Source organism: Vidua chalybeata, chromosome 1, assembly GCF_026979565.1.
Source record: "Vidua chalybeata isolate OUT-0048 chromosome 1, bVidCha1 merged haplotype, whole genome shotgun sequence".
Classification (NCBI taxonomy): domain Eukaryota; kingdom Metazoa; phylum Chordata; class Aves; order Passeriformes; family Viduidae; genus Vidua; species Vidua chalybeata.
The window spans coordinates 6,199,616-6,217,074 of NC_071530.1; the positions used below are offsets into that span (position 1 = coordinate 6,199,616).

The following is a 17,459-nucleotide window of genomic DNA, read 5'->3' on the forward strand; positions in this document are numbered from 1 at the left end:
CAATGAATGACTTCTGAAAAGGAAAAATTAGTAGATTTTATTTTTTTTTAAGGAGGTGTTGGCTAGTAGAAAGGGAACCAGAGTTTATAAATAAAAAAAGAAATCTTGTGAGGATGTAAGAATCAGTTATATTCTTCAGGATTCAGATCAGAATTCTCTCAAAAAACAAGAAATTACTTGACTTAAACAGCACAGAAAGGCTGGGACTGGAATAACCTCCCTTGTATTATCAATCTCCTTAATTAGGAATAAGGAGCCAAGACAAGTCAGGAGGAGAATCCACTGAAGGACAAAGTGGGAATGTTATTGTTGCTACTTTCACTGTTCATGTTTCTCAAAAGAAAGGAAGGATGTTTGTAGAATCAATGCCTCACCCACTTAGTCTGTTGCCCCTCTTTTCATCAAGGCAGTGTTGTCTCAAATTTATTGAGTATGGAATGTGCACTGCTGCTGTTCTTTCTGGACTCAAATTCATGCTTAGAGATACTGCCATAGTCTCCAAAAATGTTTCCTGAAAGCAAAGAAGGTTTAGCTGTGCATTTATCAGTGAAGCTGCATTCATGTACTGGTGAGGTTTTAGCACTGACAAATCCAGAATATCCAGAGGGGATGGACAAAATGCCGTTTATAATTGAAATGTCACCACTGCAGATTAACAGCTCGAGGCAAAGAACAGATTAATCACTCAAGACACACGAAGCAGAGTAAAGGGAAAAGCAAGTTTATTCCCCTTTTCCTATTAACTAGTTTCTGACCTGATGGAGAAGCAATACTTCCATGCTTTCTTAGGCCCCTGGCTGTTTAGGTAAGTTACAACTACTATGCCAATTAAAGCTATTTTTTCTTACCCCACTGTCAGTTAACTGCAACTGCACATTTATATCAATTCGTTGCAAAATGTAAATTAACTGTATTCCACATTCCTACATACTGAGATTTTTCACTTTTTATTCTTACTTCCAGTACCAAAACCTGCCTCTGATCTCAGCTGTGCCCTGATGTGAACTTAGATTTAACAACCCTCTTCAGCTTTGCACAGAGGAACTCCTTCGAAAACAGTGATAGCCTAAATTCCAGGCTTCATTATCATCACATCATCTGAGACATGCCAAGCTAGAGAGCAGATAGACCAGACCTTTGCTCTAAATTAGGGTGACTGTATTGACAGCAGTCCAGCTAACCTGATTTATACCAGCTACATAATTTAATGGGATGTGGAAGGACTCACACCTCCACAGGAAACCCATGGGCAACTACAAAGCTAACAATCCTCCTGCTCCCAGGAGCAGATTTTGGGCACCTAAGTAGTTACTTTAAATAGCAGGCAGCCAAGTGTTTCTAAGGCCCAGGCAGGTATTCCACATTGCTTAGGTGGGCCCAGCAGAAGCAATGGGACAGGTAAGAGTCACTGCAAATAAAGTCTTGAGTTACAAACGTGCAATAAACCACAGCAGCCGCTGTTAGTACAAGCATTGTTAAGCCTGCTGGCACAATTATCCTTTACTCAGTAAGAAATCTTGTGGCTCTTTAATTAGCCTCAGAAACATTAAACAGAGTAAGCTGGGTCAGATGCAAGCCAACCTTTCTGCCGAGTAACCTTGGTCACGTGCACTGCTGCTAATGAGCAGATGTTTACAATGTTAAGCTCCAAGTAACACAACAGTAACACATTAACACATCACCTTAAAAAAGAAATAGTCTCAGCCTGAGCACTGGACCTACCTGCTAGAACAATATCTGAACAATGGCAATGCCCTAAAGGTCATTCCCTTTGGCATTGCAAGTACTCTTATCACAAAATCTCCAGCAATGTTTAACCAAGTACTGAAAATATAAAATACCACAGTACCATAAATTAAAAGATGAAGTTTCTGTTCTTTTTATTGAGATGCTATTATAATACCAAAAGTGTTTTTCTTTCCCTAAATATGTGCTTTTGGTATTACCAATAATCTGTTGAAGTTATTTTTGCACATGATCTTGTGGTAACCGCTATGTTTGTCCATACCTCCAAATGCAGTGGAAAATCTTCACTCTGTAAGAATAAGAGCTTGATGTTTAAATGTATTGAGGTGGCTGGTTTTTTACTGACTATGCCATGAACACATGAGTGTGAGGAAGAACTTTGTTGCTGTGCTGGCTGCCCAAAGTGGTTTGTGGACTTGTGGAGTCTCCCTCACTGGAGACATTCCAGGACCATCTGAACACAATTCTATGCAACATGCCCTAGCACAACCCTTGACCAGGGATGTTGGCCCAAATGACCCACTGTGGTCCCTTCCAACCTGACCCACTCTGTGATTCCATAAAGGCACATACAAAGATCCAGTGAAATCCCCGTGAATGAGTTCTACAAGAGGAAGCCCAAAGTACAGTTGTTGCATAGAGACTAAAAATGTAGATTATTTAAGTACAGTAATTACTCCACAAACTTACTGGCTGAGTTAATTTTTTGACATGTGCATATTCAATATGCCAGGTGTGGTACTGCATTAACCAGTTAAGGCCCTTTACAGAGAACTCATGAGGAATTGGTGCAGGACTCCATATAAAAGCACACACAAGCACACAAATAATGGGTACAAGAAAAGGGTTTAAATGATGGCTTAACTACACAATCTCAACTTTACCACCAGTTTTATGGGTATTGGTCAGTTTGCAGCTTTTATTTGATCATGTACATAAAATCCTCCAGTTTCACTTCTATTGAAACCGGCAGAAGATGTTTTGACTTCAGTGGGTACTGAATCAGGTGCTGTGGAATTTTATCTGGTTTTATATACTCTAGTTTATATACTCTAGTTTTACAGTTGTAATTTCCTTGACTCAATTAGGCTACCAGTGATTATGAAGTGCAGTACAAAGTCCTCATGAGATTTCTGCATAGAAGTGAAGGATGCTTCTGAATAACAAATCATTTTTAGGATACTTTCTTCCCCTGCACAGACTTCAAGTCCACGTTCATTCTTACAATAGAAACAGTACTTAACCATCCTCTTTGGAGGACTATCCTAGCTACAGCTATTTGCAAGGCTTATTAAAGTTAACTTATGTGCCCAGCAGAGTTTCTTGAAGATGAATACCAAGTGGTTTGTGTTGTAGTGCTCAAAAGCAAATATCTCAGAAGTAAGATGGTGTCATCCAGATAAAACTTTTCATTAACAACACATTAACCAGTTCTTTCACGCTGTACTTGATTCTTATCAAACTTCACTTACAGATAAGTACATCTTATTGATTAAAAGCAATCAAAGATAAACTCATTCCTACTCAAAAAATGCCTGAATTGGACACTAATAAGGGACAAACCTTGCTCTTTTTAGCACCATCCAGGAAGGACCAAAAATCTTGCAATCAATAGTGAGTCAAAATCCTGTAGTTTTTAGGTGGAAAAATCAAGGTGGATTTTTAGGTGGAAAAGTTACACAGCTTATACAATTTGTTTTAGACCCTGCTTGAAATTCCCACAGAATTCCTATATGCCTGTTATGTCTCCTGGGAGAACAAATAACCACAGGCTGTTGTCACCTCCCAGAACTGTAGTCTTCATAACTCCATGGACAGGAAACAGTCAGAAAAGTAGTTGGTACAGAAGAGAAGGGGGCCAGAGGAACTGTGAGGAAAGATGTCAAAAGTTAATTTGTTTAAAATCTCTTAACTGGTAAATATGTTCAGTTTCTTCTTAGACTTGCCTCTGCACATTGTCACTTCTAAAAGGGAATTTCAGAAGTTCTTGGTGGGCAGGGATAGCAGAGTTATAAAATGAACAATTCCTGACCCTCGGTTTTGGAGGCTGGTTGGTTGCCCAGGAGAAATTCCAGTCCTATCAATGAGACAACCAACAGAGGGAGCAGCTTTCTAACAAAGCACATTTCAGCATTTTAGTTTACTTTTTGTAGCAACTAACACTCCAAAGGAATATGATTTAATCCTCAGCAAGTCAAGACAGAAGAACAGAGGTTTTTAAATGCTGCTTATGTCAGGCACAAAAAACACATACAGAACATCTGCTGCATTTAGCTCCTCAAGAGCAGCACTGAATTTGACATGCAGGAACACAGTAACTTCTGTTTGACCACATTTACCATCCACAAAAAGAAAAAGAAAAAAAAAACAACAAAGAATGTGGTTCTTCATAGGAGACTGGATAGCATCAAGCTCCTGACACCTGCAAAGCCAGATGAGTGAGTACTAAATCATAGAATCACAGGATACCAGGTTGGAAGGGACCTCAAGGATCAGCTGGTCCAACCTTTCTTGACAAAAGCATGTAAAGCACAAGATATTTGGCATGAAACCCTCAGTGCTGACTTGGTGTGTTTGATTTAAGCCTTTAGAGACACCCAGGCAGAGTGCAGGATCAGAGATATTTGGTATATGCCTACCTACACACACTACCTAATTATATTTACCTAAAGACACAAGGAATAAAATGGGTACTTAGAATCCTGTCAAGGAAATGTGAAGAGGGACTACATGCAACCCAAGCTCACCAAACCTTCAGAGGGACCTGAAGGGCAGCTGGTCCCTTCCTTTGACATACTTGAACCCTTTAGGTCTGAAAGCACAGGAAAGATCAGATCAGAGGAAACATCTCAAGATCATTTCGAAAACTTGCCTCATAGGATCCTTCACCCCATTAGCAAGGACACTCAGAGAGCACCAGAAATAATCTTGCACCATCAGAAAGCCCTGTGCTCTACTCACAACACACCGTAGCTGGGGCATGCTTTAAGGTTGTGCTTTCAAACAACAGAAATGTGTGTGCTCTTATCAAAAATCTCACTAAGAAGTAAACAATTACTATTGATTCTACTAATACTGCCTGGAATCCAAATAATAGCAGCCACCTTGTTTCTATTTTTCTTTGTGCTATTACATTTTTTAACAATAAAATACTCACTTTCTTACACTTCAAGACTGCACTTCAATAAAAATTTTAAAAGCACTATAGAAAACTAGAGAAAGGGGATTATCACAGTAACTTTGATTTTCCTTCTCAGTGCCAGTTAAAATCTACAGACTTTTGTATTCTGCCTTTTAAACCTCCATGAACAGTGCTGAACATGTCTATAATTCAGCACATGAATATCATGAATAATATACCTCTAGTCTCAGGTGTGCAGTAAAACCCAGTGTTACAGGAAGTGCATTCAGTCAGTTAACCATTATGAGCATTTTTAATTATCTTTAAATCAACAATTATTCCTAAAAGATCCTCCAAACAATTTTTAATAAAAACATAATTTACTACACACAAATTAATTAGTTTGAGATAAAATTAGTGGCATCTTTTTAAATGAGATTTTGCAACCAAGGTCAAGGGCAGTAAACATCTACTTCAGGTTCTAAAAGACAGCTTTTGGAGTATGAAGTAGTCTCAATTTTTTTTTTTTTTTTTTTTTTCCTCAAGGAAATGAAGAATTGGTTCCATTGTGACAGAAGAAAAGACTTAAGGGAAATAAGGCACTTCAGGCTTCAGTGGATAATCAAGTGAAAACCACTCAGATGATGTTTTGATCAGGAATTTGTTCAATTAAAAAAGAACAAGTTTTGACACAAACCTAATCATGGCAATAAATTTTCAGAACCTGTAATGCTGTTCAGAGATACATGTGCCAGTGTTAGAAAATGGCTTGGCTGCTGATACTCCTCTGCAACCTAGAGCAACCCAAATGGAGATCTCTAACGTGTCAGTCTCGGGCAAACACAGTCATGCCATCCAATAGTGCCACCTGCTGCATACTGGGAAAGTGTACAGGGCTCTGGAGCTCCAGGTAACTCGATTTATAGATTGATTGACTGATTTAAAAAGAAATCACATGGCGTGCATGTATGATCATGCACACTATGTTATTTTTATTTATTAGTAAACAGGCAATACCTAAAAGGAAGTTGTTCCACTATGATGTAAGAACAGAACCTGTGGGTAATCTGTTCTCAAGTTTATCCCAGTGGCATAACAAGGACTGGCTACATGAGCTCACTACACATCAAAGTCACAATTAACCTCATATACTTTCTGATGTCATGGAGATTAGAGCTGCAATTTATTTTATTAATCATATCCTGGTTGCAAATTATTCACAAAAAACACACACACATGTATAGATATATATGTGTGTGTGTGTGTTTGTATACAGACACAGAGATAAGCCCTGATGGCAAAGTGTACCTGCACAAACATACACACAAACCCATACACACAAATCCATACACACCTCCAGAGACTGATTCAATCACATCTCAGATCCTGTGTGCATTTTAGGGCCTGTCACGACAAGAAAGGCATTGCTGGAGTGTGTCCAGAGAAGAGCAACTGAGCTGGGAATGGGCCTGAAGCACAAGTCTGATGAGGAGCAGCTGATGGAATGTGGGGGCTCAGTCTGGAGAAAAAGAGGCTCAGGGGGGACCTTCTCACTCTCGACAGCTCCTGACAGGAGGTCACAGTGAGCTGGGGGTTGGTCTCTTCTCCTGGGTAACAAGCAGCAGGATGAGAGGAAATGGCCTCACATTGCACCAGGAGAGGTTCAGACTGGATTTTAGGAACAGTTTTTCAAGGAAAGGGTTATAAAGCCCTTGGGGAATGGCACCTGAGAACATGGTTTAATGGTGAACATGGTGGTGCTGTGTTGACTTGCTGACCTTAAAGGTTTCTTCCGGCCTTAACAATTCTATGCCGAATCTGTTCACAAGTTTTCCCTGAGAAGCAAACAAACTGCAATGTATATGGGATTGGCTGAGCTAATCCTGTTTGCAGTTCCTCCTCTCTGCTGTACCACCTGGACCCATTCCCTTCGTCTCACTGGCCATCTGGCTCCTTTACCTGCTTTGTGGTTCTGTTGCTTACCCATGGAACTGCTTGGGAGGGGACTGACTTGTATAAACCATTCACACGACTACGTGTGATGGCTTTTCTGTGATCCTGAGGGAAGGGTGCAGCACAAATAATTAATAATACTTTCTGATCAGATACAAACTCATTACATGTTAAATGCTCTTCTAATGAGAAGTGAAGCTCACATCTCTGAAGACAGAGCCTGTGTTTCTTGTTTAAGGATGCTAACCCAGTAATTCCTCCTGTCACACACAGGCAGGCTGCACAAGTCACTTTTACAGGAGGTCAGAGAGTCAAATAGTGTGACTGGAATTTTAAAAAGGTTGGGTAACTTTTATGACCATTAATAATGTTTGTATTGAATGCCAGCTCAAACTGTAATGAGGTTAATTAAATCTCCTGTCCCAGTGTATAAGCCAAGTGCCTGAAGGTCCAGAGGCAAACTCCATGGGACAACAACTCAGAACACTGGACAATCAAGGCAATTGAAGCACTGCTTGCTAGAGAGCACCAGGTGTTTGTCACTGCTGAAGGCAGAGCATCAAAGTAGATCTAACATGATACATCAGAACAATTCTAACATGACATGTGCTTTTTCTGAGGTAGAGAGAAGCCAACTTCAAGAGTATCCACAGTGTCTGACAGAGTATTGTATTTACTGTTCTTTCCCTGGCTAAGGCAGGAAAGGACTACAGCTGAGGTAGGCAACACAACTGTAAGACACAAGCATATCAGGAAGGCAGGAGTAATTACTAACAAGTCAGCTACAGCAGACTTACACATCTGAGACTGCTGATACTTCCCAGAACTCTGTGCACTGCATATCTAGAGTCTTGTCACCTGCAGGCACAGAACTTCCAAGAGGATTCCCAAGATCTGCAGAATTTCAGCCTGATTCAGTCAATCAGCCCAAGGAACACAAAGGAGCAAGTGAACTGTCTGAGCTCGGGCAGCTGGGAAGCTCAAGTGTGTTGAACAGTCTCAGCAAAGAGAACGGCTGCAACATTTCAAGCTCCTGCCAAAAGCCTCCTCTGAAATCACCCACTGCAGCTCTTTGGGCACATCAGCAGATTTCTGCTACAAAATGCATGCCAGCCTGCAACAGACTGAACTTTTACCCTTTCCCAAATAGGAAAGGGCCCAGAATTTCTGAAGCTGCAAGGAGGCTTGGGTTGTATGTCTCACAATGAGGACATTCAGTAATACCTAAAACTTAGTCAAAACCTTGACTAAAACTTAAAATAGCAAAGTAGTCCTTCTAGTCCTTCTAGTTACACAGATCAACCTGCTAAGTGTTTACTACTTTTACTAGCTACAGAAGATCGTGACTACATAACCTTTAATATATTTAGAACTTTTAAAATAAATGAATACAACCTCTGCTCATTTCTGTTCTTGTTTAATGGGTCTAAGTAAATGGCATCTTTTTCTTATATATAAATTTTCTAAGAATATATTGTTGCTTCCCAACTACCCCCACTATTTTGTTAGGGAACAAAACTTGGAATTTATTACTCAGTTCCCTGATGCCATGTAACAACACACCTTCCTTACCAGAGTGTAACACATCTTCCTGTTCCTACCATGTGTGCACTAAGGAAATGTAACCATTTCAACTACACAGATGTAACTGTTGTAGCACAACTGATTTTTATAGAGAGGACTTAACATCCTGCCTGGTGAAGAGCAGGTTGTGTGGAGACCTCATTGCAACCTTCCAGTATCTGAAAGGAGCCTACAGGGAAGCTGGAGAGGGGCCTTTCATCCGGATTTGTAGTGACAGGACAAGGAGTAATGGGTACAAATTGATAGAGGGGAAGCTTAGGAATATTAGGAAGAAATTCTTTGCTGTGAGGGTGGTGAGATATTGGAACAGGTTGCCCAGGGAGGATGTGGATTCTCCAACCCTGGCAGTGTTAAAGGCCAGGTTGGACAATTCCTTGAACAACCTGACCTAGTGGAAAATGTCCCAGCCCATGGCAGGGGGAGTTGGGACAAGATGGTCCATAAAATCCCTTTCAACCCTTAACATTCCATGATTCTACGAAATTCTCTTGTGCCACAATAGCACCACAAACCTGTGCAAGTTTTCATAAATGAGTAGTTATTACCAGTCTAACAGCTGTGGTTTATATCCTTCCAGACAAAAACTCTTCTCAGCCAGAAAAATAAAACATGCCCTCACAAGGTGTCTTGAAAAGACACCAATGGATAAATAAAAGTCTATTGTCAAAGCAACACTGTTATCCAAAGTGACAAAGTGTTATCCATTTCTAAGAGAAACTACCATTTTCTTTCACTCAAGACAACTTCAAACCATTCATCTTCCCTACTATTCCACTGACTTTAACTCAGTGGGTTAGAGCATGGTGCTAATAACAGCAAGGTTGTGGGTTTGATCCCTGTATGGACCATTCACTTCAGACTTGATGATCCCTGTGGGTCCCTCACAACTCAGGATATTCTGTGATTCTGTGACTTCTGTTGTGCTTGATCGAGGCTACCACATCTGGAGATGTTTGCACAGACCCACCTGAGCTTACACTAAGCACAGGAGATTCACAGTTCTGAGTGTATCACAGGACTTGAAGCCCAGAAAAAACCATCGTGGAACCCACTGCTGTTTCCTCTGGCCATCCATCACACAGTCCATTGTGACAAGTGCCCGCCAGGCTCCCGTGTCCCCAGGGCCCGGGTTCCACAGGAACCTGCTGCTGCTGCTGCGCCCGCAGCCCCGCCGCGGCCGCTCCGGAGCCTTCGCCTCAAGGCCAGCAGCTCTCGCCTTTGCTCCCAGGAAGGAGCTCGGGAAGCAGCCAGCTGGATCCCCCAGCATCCCCCAGAGGCTGTGCCGATCCCGTGAGGTGCAGGTGGGTACCTGGGGCTGCTGCAGGGTGATCCCGGCTCAGGGGGATGCACAGGACGCTGCTCCGGTGCCTCCGCTCCCCCAGGCACGAGGGATGTGTCAGAGCTGTGCCCAGTGCCTTTCCTCCTTGTCTTTGTTATAAGCCTGTGTTTATTAGCCAACCATCCTGACAATTCTCTGCCCCTTCCATCAACAGTTTGATTTTCAAGCCTTATTTCTCTACTTGGTTTATGCCACACAAAAGGTAAATTGTCTATAGAGGATGACATTTTAGTTACAAAACCTCAGTCTTGCATTCAAAGTGGCTCTTAGGAAATACCCAACTGTTTACTCAAATTAGTTTTGAGATAGTCCTTTTAAACTCTTACCAAAAATGTGTCACTGCATGAGAATGAGCAGATGCACAATTGTATTAAAACTACAGTTTAACTGCATAATTTTTTCACATACTACTGTCTTGGGCCCTTGATGGACCTATTTCGGGGATAATAACTCGCAGTACACAGCCCAGGCAAAGCGTTATACGTTACCTGAGATGATCAAAAGCCACATGTTTTTTGAATTTTTGCCTCATTGTGAGATAATAATGTTAACATTAAGTTTTAAAATTTAGCTTACCATGCATTTTAAAAGTTTGCTCAGCTCTCATCAACAAAATTATTACTTCTGTAGTTTATTTCATTTTATAGAACAGCAGAAGTCCTGAATGAGTCAGAATAAGGCGTTCCTGTCTCCAGCCTCCTAATTCCAAATGTTGTTGGCCCATATTTTTTTGACTCTGCACCCAGGCCTGAATACTTTTAACATATTATTTGAAAGGCAACAATAAACACAGAAGTATGAAAGCTTGATAAATCCTCCCCTCCCACCCCACTGCCCCAGGAAGTGTCAGCAAGAATGCAACTGAAAGTGAAGGAAGGGAGAGTGGGGGGGAAAGACACAAAATACACAGGAAAAAAGAAAAATATTTCCCAGGTGGAGCTCCTGGCCCAGGGATGCCTCCACAACAGCATGCCTTTAAGACTTAGCATTGCTACATAAACCAGTATTACCCAGCATTTCCAGCAGTTGGCTGTGTTCAACGAGGGTTTGTACTTCACTGTTTTTTTTGGCAAAGGTTCATATGCTCACAACCTTAAGTAAACATTAAATCCAGCTATGCAGTCCTGATCCTGAACTCTTGTACACAGGAGCTCCAGGGAACTCGGCATGAAAAGAACCTGAGCGACATCCACAGCTCCAGCGCAGACCAGGCAGCTCCTGACACAAGTCACTGTGCTTGGAAGAAAGTTACTCCTTCATTTAGGAAGATTTCAGATGCTTCACACTTGATTTGCTTTTTTTGCCAGCACAATGAAGGAAATGTCCTGCTTCTGCTTGACTTTTTCTTCCTTGTTGGAACAGATGGTGAAGGCTTACAAATACGTGACGGGTATTTTTTCAGTGACTCATAGCTCAGAGCCACAGGTTTCAGATGGTGATAAGAAGCTCACCAGGATGGATGTAAGCATGCTTGAGGAGCAGTATGACCATATAAAACAGAAGCAAAAACTGCAACCACACATTATTTTATATAAAACAGGTACGCTTCTATTTGTAGGAAAAAATGCATATGTAATGTAAAGATTATCTCTTTAAATCTTTAATAACATCTAGTTTGTTCTTTTTGTGTTCTGCTTCAAGAGATGTAGAAGTAAATTCCTTTTCTGTCATTTTGGGGGTTTATTCGTTTTGCGAAAGGTGGTTTGATATTTATATCAATAAGCTTCATGTCAGTGAAATATTATTATGTCTTTGAAACAGATTAATATATTTGAGGTTTTACAGGTTTTATATCAGTAAAATAAAGTTCTAAACATAAATAGTAACCCTTACAGTAACCATGTTCTTCACGTCTATGATAAGTGTATTTGTGCAACACATTCTGTAATATTTCTGCTCTCTTGAATGCTTCCATCAGAACCAGCAATTCTGGGTCATCTTTCTCTTTTGTCCTGTTCTATCTGTGTAAAGAAAGACTACAGGAAGCAATGGTAAATATCAAGTAACAAGCATAAGTTGGGGTTTTGTTAAAATATAACTTTAATTAAAAGTCATAGTGGGTAACTAAGATATGAGCTTTGAACAAAAGATCCTATTTTGAAAGTATTTTCAGTGCATATTGCTTGGAAAGTGCATGAATAGAAAAACAAGTAAGAATATGTATCACTCATCTACCTGCCATGTCAAACAGATTTTATATAAGAAACTTGCAATTATTTTAAAGTTTTTAGTTAGACTACCGTTTACAATACTACACTGATACATGAGCTTTCCAAGTTAAAGTGATATTGAGAATACTAAGACAACTAATGAAGTTGTCTTCTGAATTTAATTTTAATATAAAATTCATGCTTCATTCACCTCTCGTATTAGTATTTAGCTCAACAAGTGTAGAACTTAAGTTATTTCATTCTATACATTTTCCTCTATATTTTTCAGCAGTTCTAGCATTTGTCTGTGTCAGAATTCATAATCAAAACAATCACAAAAAACCATGTAATTATGAACAACAGATTTGCTTCTTCAATATTCTTTCATCCAAATGTTTTGAAATTCTCATGTGAAAAGAATTAAAATCTCTGTGAGGAAGAAAAAAAAATATATACAAGCTTATTTTATCAGGTATCAAAAAGCAGGTAACTTGAAGACAAACTAGCCCATCTAATCAGTTAAAGCAAAAATATGTTAGCTAAAGAAAGGGAGCAGAAGCCTTTATTCAGATTAATTTAAATGAAGTTTCAGATATAATGAATGTTATTACAGCAGATTTTTTGCAAGGTCATTTGAAGATTAAAATATGTAAGAAAGTAGAACTGCACAGATTTTGGGGAGTTAAAATGTAGTAGGACATACAAGTATTTTTATACACATGCACATTCCCCAAAACATTCACAAAACCACATAACCTGCTGCACTTAACTTCTGTCTTCACACAACCTGTGTGGAAAGAATTCATATCACTGTTAGGAGCAGTCAGAATTTGGGCATTTTTTGTTATACTGAGCTCTCAAGGTCCTAAAAGTTTATCTTACACATTCCTGTGGAAGCTGGGAAAACCTATTACATGGCTCAGCCCTTTGCACCTGTTACATACATCAGTTTTCAGGAATATGTGGAGCAAAAATGAACATTGCCATATCAGGACTGCCCTACACTATCCTGAAATTCCAGGATTTCAGGCACTCCATGTATGTATCAGTGATTTGTTCTGACTGGAAATTGTTTCCCTACCTAGAGGGTAAAATTATGGCTGTGCTGGGAAAGGGGTGACAACAACAACACCATCACAAACCCCCCACACACACACAAAACCTCAAAGGCCAGACACACAAACCCTCATGGAAAGAGAACACCTCCAGTCCCTCGTAGTCTGAAAAGTCCCTGCCAAAGGTCTTTGTTCCCACCAGTAAAACCCTGCTTTGCTCCTGCCTGGCAGAGCAGCTGTCCTTCCATGGAACCACAGGGATTTTGAGCACTGTAGGTTTGTTGCACCACAGCTGGAATGTTAAGTTTTCCAGAGGACTTTTAGCTTTGTATGTCACTTTCTGTCTGCAGGAGTCGTAAAATTGTGGACCTTTAAACAGAATTTAAGACCCTCTAACTTCTCTGTTTTTTGGACAGAGGGGTTAGTAACCAAGAAGATACCTGAAAACAACTTTGTTCTGTTTCTTCCCCAGTATACACAGTTACATTCATGCTTCTGCCCACTCCTGATTATTTGAGAACAAAGACCATGACAAGATTTGAAAGGCACCAGTTAGGGGATCAGCAGTGCATTCATTACTTATTGGCTAAGAAGCTGAAAAACAGTATTTACTTTAGGAATTAAGTGGGAGTATTCAGCACATGCAGTCACAACAGAATAAATACTGGGGCTCTGACTGTAGAAATCTCTTCCAAGTATTTCCCAAGCTAACCTGAGATAAAATTAACTTTTTCCACTCTGGAACCTTAAAAGTTGGAAGCCATTAATGATTAATTAAAAGTCTGAAACCTATTAATGATGACAGCATATGGCCAGATGCTAAACAACTGTGCAACAAGGCTATAATACACAATTTACATGGAGAAAAAAAAGACAGAAAAACAGAAAGAAAGGTCTGTATAATTGCAGCTCTCTTGAGAAGTTTGGACAGTGCTGGAGGTGTGTTAATTCAATGCCCAGTGGTTCAGGCCTATCACGTTTCCATCCAAGGTCATTGCTCAATTTTGTGTGCTGCACCTGTAGCCAAGTAAGGAATCAAATCAACCTTGAACTCAAAACCAGTGCACACTATTAAAATTGGACTAGATTTGTCACTCTGAACTTTCTGATCAATTCAAGACAGATCATAATTATTCTGATGACCAGTTCATAAAGTTCTAGATGTTCTGATGTTGCCTATCAATGCCAGTCCAGCCAAAAGCACAGCTAACACCACAAAAAAAAAAAAAACCAAAAACAAAAAAAACATGCAAAGGTGCTTCACCTCAGTCTCTCAGTTTCATTCTCTCTTGGATTTTCTCTCACATACAGAGAACAAGCCTTGGTTTTCACAGCTTGGTGCTACACTGTGCTGTTTTGCAGAACCCACAGGGCCCTGATTTGCATGTGGACCTTTCTGTAGCCAGCCAAGCTCAGCTTTATTTCTTGGATAAGAAATAGGCATTCAGCTTTATTTCTTGGATGAGGTCCAGTCATAACTTTGATTCTCACTGTTGCATGGTAGAGAACTGTGTATTCTCATGCCTCTGAGTGGTGTCACCCTAAGAAATTCTATCAACACAACTCACTGTACAGATGGATGCACAAACACCTGTATCTCAAAGCTCTGCACGTGCCTCAGTCTCCTCTCTCCCAGTAACGTGGCATGAGAGCCAGTGTGGTCTGACATGGTTCTCCCTCCCAGCCATGCTGCAAACCAGCTCTTATCAGATCAACCCTTCATGGCCAAGGACCAGAAAAAGTTCTGTGATACTATGCTGGGGTTGTTGTTTCAGCAGTGGGAGAGAAAGGCAGCAGTGAAAGCCCTTGCTTAGCAAAATCCCTGTTGTACAGGTTCATTTACTGCCAGTAAATCAGCTGGGTCTCACAGCTCCTACTACTTATTTGTAAAGATGACACAAAAGGCAGCTATGAAGCACAGTTTGTGCTGTTGGGTTTTTGTGCAGGCAAAAAACTGCCTACTCCTACTCAAACTAGCTTCAAATTCAGGGTCATAATCCTTTTAAAACAATTGTTATAATTTAAATTTTATTTTTTAATTGAATTTTAACTTAATTATTCAGAGACACTCAAAATATAATCAGCACTCTTTTATGTCTACGTTTCTCCCTTTAATGTGTTTCAGAACTTAGATTGCAACAGACACAGTCACTATAAGTCAACCCTGTAAATAAGGCCAGCATTCTGTACAACTCCTACTTTAAACTATATTTATACCAACTGAAGTATATTTAAGTCGTGTCAATGAATTATCTTTAGTGTAATATATCTGTTTCTGTTCATTTCCAAGACACAGGAAACCAGTCATGTCCAGCAATTTGATGACTCCTATATGTAATTAAAGTAGCATTAGCATTTTTGTCCCTAATATCTTAAGTATTTTAACAGGAACTTTCATAGTGCTTTAGAAATTAAGCTATAGGGGTAGAAGAATAAAAAAAAGGAGACCAGAATCTCCAACTGTTAAAGCTACTCTATACCATTCACAGAGGAAGCAGATTCCTCTAAGTCATCACTCAGGCAATGCTAATGTGATAAACTATTTACAAAATTTATACTGACTGGAATAGTAAAATTGCAGTAAAATATTAAAATACAAGCCTATAATGTTAATGATCCCTCACTGTGAAAAAGACAGCATTCACAACTTGTTTCATCTGGAAATACTCACAATATTATTAAGCTGTGAATACAAACTTCAAACAGTATCAAACAGAACATTTTTGTCTTTCAAATTACAGCACTTGCCAACACACTGAGCAAGTCCCTACTCACCTCAAGAAGTTTTGCTTGCAAGCAATTAATTACTGAAAGTCGATTCTCAATCTGTGCTGTTAATGAGTCTTAGAGTACCAGTTAGATCAATATTGATAAATTTCCATTTTCATTTGACTAAAACTAGGATACCATTTATGCCCTCAGATCTGCAAAAGCAAGCATGAAGTAGTTCTACTCCTAAACCTGGCATCAAAAGAACTTGCACTACTCTCAGCCACTGAAAGAAAGAGCACAGTTAAAACTCATGTTAAAGCTTTTCAGATGAGTTAATGCTGCTGAAAATCATACCCTTGATTTTTGCCACCATAGTAACGTGCACAAATGCATTTCTCCTGCAGGTGGACATGATTCTCTTCTGCCAGAATCAATGATCAACCCTGTGCTAATTAATAAGAAAGTTAAAAGATCAAAGTCATGTAGAGGAGATGTCCCTGTCAGAAAGGTCACACTGGCGACAATGAACGGTGGCGACTCAGAAGATGACTTGCTCTGGCGTGTCCACCTGGGAAGTCACCGCCTGGGGCAGGCCCTGGGACAAGGAGATTCCTGGGATCTCTCCCACTGCAAAGGCACACCATGGAGTTTTGACAACCAGAGACTGATTTCAAAGGGAAATGGCACACCACAGACCAAGGAACCAGCAGGAGCAAGTGAACTGTCTGAGCTCGGGCAGCTGGGAAGCGCAAGCATGTTGAACAGTCTCAGCAAAGAGAACGGCTGCAACATTTCAAGCTCCTGCCAAAAGCCTCCTCTGAAATCACCCACTGCAGCTCTTTGGGCACATCAGCAGATTTCTGCTACAAAATGCATGCCAGCCTGCAACAGACTGAACTTTTACCCTTTCCCAAATAGGAAAGGGCCCAGAATTTCTGAAGCTGCAAGGAGGCTTGGGTTGTATGTCTCACAATGAGGACATTCAGTAATACCAAAAACTTAGTCAAAACCTTGACTAAAACTTAAAATAGCAAAGTAGCCCTTCTAGTTACACAGATCAACCTACTGAGGGTTTACTACTATTATTAGCCACAGAAGATTCTGACTATATAATCTCTAATATTTTTACAATTTTTAACATATGATTTCATCATTCAAGATATTAAAGATAATTTCTGATGTATTTTTAAATCGATTAATAAAAGCTCTGCTCATTTCTATTGCTGTAATGAGACTTAGTCAATATAATTCCTTTCTGATACATAAATTTTATCGTAATATATTTTTGGTTTCCATCTATCCCCAGTGTTTCATTAGAAAACTAATGAGGTCTCCCCTTCTGCAAGATCTTTAGAGGAAGGAGACCCTCTCTTGCAGGTGCTTTTCAATGACACAAACAGGATCTTTGTATCACCCACTTCTGGCTGCAAGTGCTGAGATAGGTCCTTTTCTCAATTGCAGTTTTCACAAAAATTGGAGATGGGAAATGTCTCCTTAATTCATAATGGGTAGCCATAGGACATCATAGTAACTGGGTTCTTTTCTTCACAGTAGTTAAAGTATTTAAAGAAGGATTAGGAAGGGGGAAAAATAAGATAAAGAATAGATATACCTAATAGATAGAACAGGAAAAAAATACTAGATAACAATTAGTCCACATGAAACAAGAAATTACCTGGAAGGAAATACTTCAAAAACTACATTGTCCTTTGATTGATTTAGCTATCTTAATTAAACATGGACCTTGAAAACCTTGGGTTTAAAGTCAGTGCAGGTTTATGCATGGACTAAGTAACTAA

The 17,459-nt window shown here is 39.8% G+C and overlaps 1 protein-coding gene and 1 long non-coding RNA gene across 2 annotated transcripts; one reads left to right on the forward strand and one right to left on the reverse strand.

The window, feature by feature from the left end:
- Positions 1 to 1,855: 1,855 nt before the first annotated feature.
- On the reverse strand, positions 1,856 to 9,460 carry LOC128797464 (uncharacterized). Its single transcript, XR_008434143.1, has 4 exons — positions 9,372 to 9,460; positions 3,529 to 3,613; positions 3,310 to 3,373; positions 1,856 to 2,035 (listed from the first exon to the last, which is right to left on the reverse strand). It is a non-coding gene; the product is annotated as an uncharacterized LOC128797464 (long non-coding RNA).
- A 73-nt stretch (positions 9,461 to 9,533) lies between these two features.
- C1H9orf152 (chromosome 1 C9orf152 homolog) lies at positions 9,534 to 16,880 on the forward strand. Its single transcript, XM_053950878.1, has 3 exons — positions 9,534 to 9,705; positions 10,892 to 11,283; positions 16,065 to 16,880. Exons 2-3 carry the CDS (start codon positions 11,055 to 11,057, stop codon positions 16,634 to 16,636), a joined length of 801 nt encoding a protein of 266 aa, XP_053806853.1. The 5' UTR covers positions 9,534 to 9,705; positions 10,892 to 11,054; the 3' UTR covers positions 16,637 to 16,880.
- Positions 16,881 to 17,459: the final 579 nt, after the last annotated feature.